At 35.6% G+C, this 6850-nt stretch overlaps 1 protein-coding gene across 3 annotated transcripts; it reads right to left on the bottom strand.

The window, feature by feature from the left end:
- Positions 1-1077: 1077 nt before the first annotated feature.
- On the bottom strand, positions 1078-6603 carry LOC141668301 (uncharacterized). Of its 3 annotated transcripts, none has more exons than XM_074475117.1 (3): positions 6448-6603; positions 6249-6326; positions 1078-1818 (listed from the first exon to the last, which is right to left on the bottom strand). In XM_074475117.1, exon 3 carries the CDS (start codon positions 1807-1809, stop codon positions 1297-1299), a length of 513 nt encoding a protein of 170 aa, XP_074331218.1. In that variant the 5' UTR covers positions 1810-1818; positions 6249-6326; positions 6448-6603; the 3' UTR covers positions 1078-1296. The 3 variants fall into 3 exon arrangements, 2 of the variants coding, with proteins under 2 accessions (XP_074331218.1, XP_074331219.1); XR_012552985.1 differs by lacking the exon at positions 1078-1818 and adding an exon at positions 3008-3207; XM_074475118.1 differs by having other exon boundaries at positions 6249-6603.
- Between the last annotated feature and the right edge of the window lie 247 nt (positions 6604-6850).

Here is a 6850-nt window from a genome sequence, read left to right as displayed (position 1 = left end):
TCCTGAAATTAAAATTTCTCCCTGGCTGAAACTTGCCCTTCTTAAAATTTGGAAACTTCCCTGGTTGTGGCTGACCCTCACTTCCCTCAACTTTCCTTTTCTTGCTTTCCTTTTCCTTCTGGAACATCTCACTCTCTGTCTCTGCGATCATAGCCTTCTGTACTACTCCTGCATAGGTATCCAATTCAAAAATGGCTACCTTCCCTCTGATCCATGGTTTCAAACCTTGCTGGAATCTTTTAGCCTTCTTCCTGTCAGTATCCACATACGACGGTACATACCTTGACAATTTCTCAAACTTACCCTCATAATCTGTTACCGACATGTTCCCTTGCTTTAATTCTAAAAACTTTAGCTCCATTTGATCCTGAACAAACTGAGGAAAATACTTTTCTAAAAACAATTCCTTAAACCTTTCCCAAGTAATAACATATGTACCTTCCAATGTCTTCACCATCTCCCACCAATAGGTGGCCTCATTCTTCAGATAGTAACTTGCAAACTCAACCTTCTGTTCTTCTTTTACTTTCACTAAGGCAAACGCCTTCTCTATTTCCTTTAACCAAACATTTGCTTCAATTGGCTCTAAGGAACCCTTGAATTCTGGTGGGTTTACTGCCAGAAAAGTTTTAAAAGTTACCTGGGGGTTGGTCTGTCTTTGTTGTTGTTGTGCCAGGTGAACTTTTTGTTGGGCCAAGATTTGAAGAATCTGGGCTATTGCTGGGTCCATGGGTCCTGGGTTCACATTAGGATTTGTATCATCTTGGTTGTTATTTTTGTTGTTGTTGGTTTTTTCATTCTGGGTGTTGGTGCGGGTATTTCTTCTAGGAGGCATTTTTATGTAAAGAATCAATCAACTTATTTAGCTTTTGAATCAATCTTTTGCATAAAAGAACAGTTTTGCAAAACAGAAATATCTCTTTTTGAAAATAGTTGTAACTAAGTAAATTACATGCTTCTTTACAGAATATAAACAGTTATGGAAAACAGGGTACATGGTATCACAGGGGTATAACTGGTGCAATAAATAAGGTAAGGTAAAACAGGTGCAATAAAGTAAATGACAGTGCTGGAAAGGAAAAAGGTACTGATATATATAGATCAAAAGTTTTAGGTAGTACAAGCGTAAAGACGCTTCAGAAGTAAAAGCAAAAAGGGTACAACAACATACTCACTAGTCAGCATAACTAGTCTATAAATACAACTCAAAAGTCTACTGACACACACTACACACTACTGTACATACTACATAACCATAACAACACTGCTCAGCATCTCCATCTCTGAATCTCTGACTCATGACAAGTCTGGACCTCTAATCTCCTCAAGCTCTTCTAGAACCCATTTAGCCCACTCTACTAAGAAATCAGGGGTGATGTCCTCATGTGTAGCCTCAGCAATCCTCACTGCAGCTATCCTACGAAATGCCTGTAGCCTCTCTCTGAGTCGCCTCTCACCACTCCCAACCTCTCTGGTACGCATAATATGTAGTAACTCCTGAATCTGACCCTGAAGGAATCGCTGCTCCATAAGGCAAGCCTCAAACTGATGATATGGGACAGGGTAGGAAGAGAACTGGAAATGTACTCCTGTGACTGAATGACCGGTAAAGCCTGAATCAGCAGGTGGGGGTCCTCTGACAGGTGGCCTCATACCTGGAGGTGGAATAGCCTGCAGTGGTACGGGCTGCAACACAGGTGGAGGTAGTATAACCAACACTGGTGGAACAACAGGATGTGGATCCGAAGACGGCACTCCAACTGAAGGCTCTGAGTGATCAGCTGATACAGGAATAAAAGAGTCGACCATCGCTGCTATCTGAAATCATATCGCAATATAAGAATCTCGAACCATAACGTGAATTACACTAATACCTGATATACCGAAGCACTCAGCCTCTCGACGTTCTATCTTTCTATTCCTTACTTCTAATCCTAACCCTCTACCCATTCCCGTCAACCTAGGCTTGTGTCAGTGACTTATAACCTGTAGCTCTGATACCAAACCTGTGGCGCCCTCCAAACCCGGGTCAGAAGTTTGGGGTCCACACACATACCATATTTATAACCTGCTTATAACAATAATAAAGATAATAAAAATATGCAGTGACCCTACTTACCAACCACCACGGACCGCAACAGGTTAAAGTATGCACACAAGCCAAACACACTATTATATTACAAACGTTCAAATCCCAACTATTCCAAACTCAAAACTGAGTATTACACATTATTACAAACTTTTACAGACTTAAATTATCCCAAAAGAAGCCTACTAGCTCAGCTCAATCAACCTGAACCCCTAGCTCTCGCGCTGGACTGGGGATCCTCGGTACCAACCGGTTCCTTCTTAACTGGAAAAGAACAGCAACAATATCGCACAAATGAGCTAACTAGCTCAGCAAGTCACAATGACAAAACTGAGAATAATGATCATCAGGTGAACATGGTTATGATACCAAGTGAACAATGGATTATGATTTAGAATTGGATATTATACTTTTATTTGAAAAACCAAGGTTAGGCTGCTGATCAGTCACGCACTAACCCGAGCAAAGCACACATCATTGCTCTAACTACTGGATCCAAGGCACACATTGGCCTAACTTGACCATTATATGGTCTGACCACGAATCTGGTCCATAATTTTATAAAAACGATCCAATTCTAACATAATAACAGAATAAGAAATAATAAACAATAACCAGAATCATTAACAATAATGAGTGTTTAACAATGAAAGGGTTTCAATCCTTGTAAGGATCAATAAGGTAATTTCAAAGCTTGGATGCTGGGTAATGAAAGAATTGGATAACAAAGGAACCACATTTCAGGGTTTCAAAGATTTGGGCTTTCAAAGCACATGATACAATGGGTTGAGTATATAAGTAATTCAGTTCAGTGTTTAGGATTTTGTTTGTATATATTTGTGGAGTAGTATCGTAGATTGGTGGTTCATGTTTGGGGTATACAAAAATCAATGGCTTAGAAAGAATAAGATTCCTGGCTTAAGAACAATAACTGGAATCAGGGTTTGGGTTTCAGTGCTTCAAAGCATTTGCAATATCAACAAGACTATCAAGTACTACAATATCTCGAGAAAGTTCAGAACACTTGCCTGGTATTAGCTTACCACACTGCACTCGCTTCCAATCACAATCGTCTTACTCCTCAACTACCTGTTTCCCTTTCCTACGTCTTGCCTCTTCTGCTCACATATCATAAGTATCTATCAATAATCGACTCATAGAATTCTATTCAACGCATACTTTTATCTACCCTTCATTTCACCCAAATCCGATTAACGGATTGAAAGTTATGCAATAATCAAGTAAACACCGAATATATAGTCCGATAGTCAATCAACAAGTCACGTATAACACATAATACATCACGTAATCAATGACATATCATTTATAAAGAAGTCTTGGGTCATAAATAGGCTTTCTGGTATTTAAAATGATTTTTAAAACATTTTTCGAAATTAAAACGGGTCGTTGGATCAATTTCGGGTTAATGAGCAGGGTTCGGTTGGCCAATTCTGGCTTCGAAACAATTTTATAATAATTATCGAGCCTTGAAAATAATTTAGAATAATATTTTAAAGCTCGAAACTATTTTTCGGAATTATTAAATCATTTTTAAATAATTAAATCTAATTAAATAATTAATTAAAATCAATTAATAACTAATTAAATCAATTAATCAATTAATTTTCGAATAATTGACCAATTAATCAATTAGAAATTAACTGAAATTAATTAACTAATTAATTTAGATTTATTTTTGAATTAACAATAATTTTCGGAATTAAAATACTAATTTTTAGAATTTTCAGAAATTAAAAATGAATTTTTATAATAAAAATAAATAGGAAATATGATTTTTAAACATTTTTAAAACAGGAATCCAACTTTTGCAAACTCTGGAAAGTTCAGGGACTGAACTTCATCATTTTCAAAAGTTGGGGTACTAAACTGCAATTTTCCAGCCCTCGCCGGAAAATAATCGGGGATGGCCGGAGAACTCACCTCCGGCATCCTCCCACCACCATCACCTCCAGAATTAAACTACACAACACCAGAAATCTATATCTGCAATCAAAATTCAATAATCATCCCTGTCCTGGCCGGAAAATGGCCAAGAACATCGCCGGTTTCCGGCGAACATCGTAAAACTTAAAAACACAACTCCCTACAATTCACTAATCCTCTGTTAACGAGCTATATACCAATCGATTACAAATTTCATAAGAAACACAACCCACTATAAATCAACAGCTAATAACCCCTGAATCAAAAACCCCCAAATTTCAATTGAAAACATTCATACGGGTTATAAACCCTAATTTTAAAATTCGAAAATCAAACTCAAATTTGAACATGTTATTGAACTCCAAATCAGACGTATAATATATCAAAATCATCAGGAAAACAAGCTCTACAACATGCAATCATCAAATCATACAAACAATCATCCGAACAAAAAAAATCATATTTTTCATAAAAATAATTCGAAAATAAATAAATTTCCAGAAAATAAACCTTTGATTCTGCAGTTCTGAAACTTGTATAATCTGATAGTACCCTTCAAAACCTCCGTTTTGGTTACTAGAGCTTCCCGAGCAGAATTCAATAACACCTCCAAATAGTAGTTTGATTCTCGGAAAGATTTATGAATATATGATTTTTCTCTGTAAAATTATATAATTATCTGTCTGCAAATGATTTTGATACGAAATAAAATACGGTAAAAGGCTATTTATAATTACGGAAAATTAGTATCCCGTTGGATCATTCCGGATATAAAACGGTACGTTTATTTATAAAAACTGATCCAAACGGTATCGGTTTTCGGGATAATTATCCAAATCAGTACAATTTGTACTGCGGTCTTGGTCTTAGCGCCTGGTTACACGTACTACGAGGTGATAATTGGGATAGTTTAATAAAAAAATCCCGTTTATCGAAAATACGGGTTTTATTGATTTACTGAAACGAATATTGTATCGAAAATGTTGCGCCGGGACCCGCGCAGGACAAACCGTACGCTGGATCGAAAAAGTCAAAATATGGAAAATGCATGGAATATTATAATTAAATTAGGAAGGAGTTCTCGGAAGAGTTTCGGGTTCCAAAAATGTAACAACGGATGACGTCGGTTGGTTCCCGTTTTTATAAAATAGATTTTAAATACCCGGAAAAAGATTTTATAAATTTTATATGATTCTTATAAATTCATAAATCATCATAAAAATAATTAGGAAGATATGACAATTATCTATATTTTATTTTGGACATATAAAAATTAAAATACTCAATTAATAATATTTTTAAATATCCAAGCACCGATAACACTTAACAATTAATTCGCAGAATAGATACTGAACACACATAATAATTATTTAATAGCAAAAATAATTACATAATATATCCCGGATATTACATCAACTTTCGCAACTACTCAAGTATAACGAATCTCTGATCGTCACATTCTCAACACTTATATTCTCACTTTATAACATGGTCAAGTTCTGAAATCGATAGTTCGCTTTAGAAAGTCCATTTCGAGTTTTAAGCTCGAACGTGAGAAAATGCGCGTCAAAACTAGGTTTTTATGCGTTTCTTGCTTGCGCTCGCTTTACCAAAATATTTTTATAAAATCGAAAAATTAATATTTTCTCAAAATTCTTTTTGGAAAGTCTTCTCTACTGTCATATCTATTTTTCATAATTTTTCCAGAATCTCGAAATTATTTTAAGTCCTTCAAAATCACCATGCAAATGGACTTAAGTGCAGTTGGATAATCGCAGAAATGTTTTACACTAAAACGACCATAACTCCTAAACCGTAAATCTCCTCATGATGATCTACACATGTATAGAAACTAAAAAACAAGATCTATCTATTCATTGCCAGTGGTTTTCAAATTTGAACCATTTTCATGGCCGAAAGTCCTGTAGAAAACAGATCAAGTGCAAGAATGCCCAAACTCAATTTCTACTACTTGATCTTAACACAATCACTACCTATAACCATCATAAGCACAAGTACTTCTCAAGATCCACCCACATACACCTTATATGCTCTATCTAGTACCACATACATGGATTACAACTCAACATCTCAAGACTTTAGCAAGAACACAATCAATACAAACTCAAACAAACACAATTCTTTAGATCTTAACACTACAACAAACATAACTCTTAAATCCAACCATAAAACCTTAGAGGGTTGAAAGTTATACCTTATTGGACACTAGGAAGGTTAGTTATAGGATGATTGAGGCTTGGTTTGCTTAGAAAAAACTTAGAAGGGCTAGATCCTTAAGAAACAAAACCAAGAAACAAGTTAGAATTTCGTAGTTACCTTTCAGCACCTCATTCAAACATTTTTATAAAATTGAAAAAAACTAACTTGAGGCTGAAATTTGGTAAGAAGCTTACCCATGATATAGATAAGCTATGGTAAAAATTTCATGATATTTGAATGAGTATATTTTGAGTTATGAATTTTTCTTTCTCCCTTGCTCAGAAAACCCGAACTGCTGGAATGAAAAATGGGAGAGCTTTAAGTGAGGGAAAAAGGGTTGTTTTCTTTTGTGGCTAAAGTGTGGGAGTGTATAATAAATATATGGGATGTATGCAGCAGATTTGACAATAATTTGGCATAGGTATGGGTTGGTTTGATTGTGTGGTGAAGTGAGAAAAGGGAGAAGTATGGCTTGTGTACTTGTTTGTCTCCCATCACTATTCAACACTATTCCACTAACTATTCTAGTTAGCTTCTAATCATCTAGTTACACTCCTAACTACTAGTTAGGACTTGGTTATGCATGGCCAACTTGCA

This window comes from Apium graveolens, chromosome 6 (genome assembly GCF_009905375.1).
Source record: "Apium graveolens cultivar Ventura chromosome 6, ASM990537v1, whole genome shotgun sequence".
NCBI lineage: Eukaryota > Viridiplantae > Streptophyta > Magnoliopsida > Apiales > Apiaceae > Apium > Apium graveolens.
This window is presented reverse-complemented; position numbering and strand designations above follow the sequence as displayed.

What these genes read in the sequence shown, in the direction of transcription:
- LOC141668301 (XM_074475118.1), bottom strand. Translation starts at nt 1,809, where the DNA reads ATGGTCGACTCTTTTATTCCTGTATCAGCTGATCACTCAGAGCCTTCA.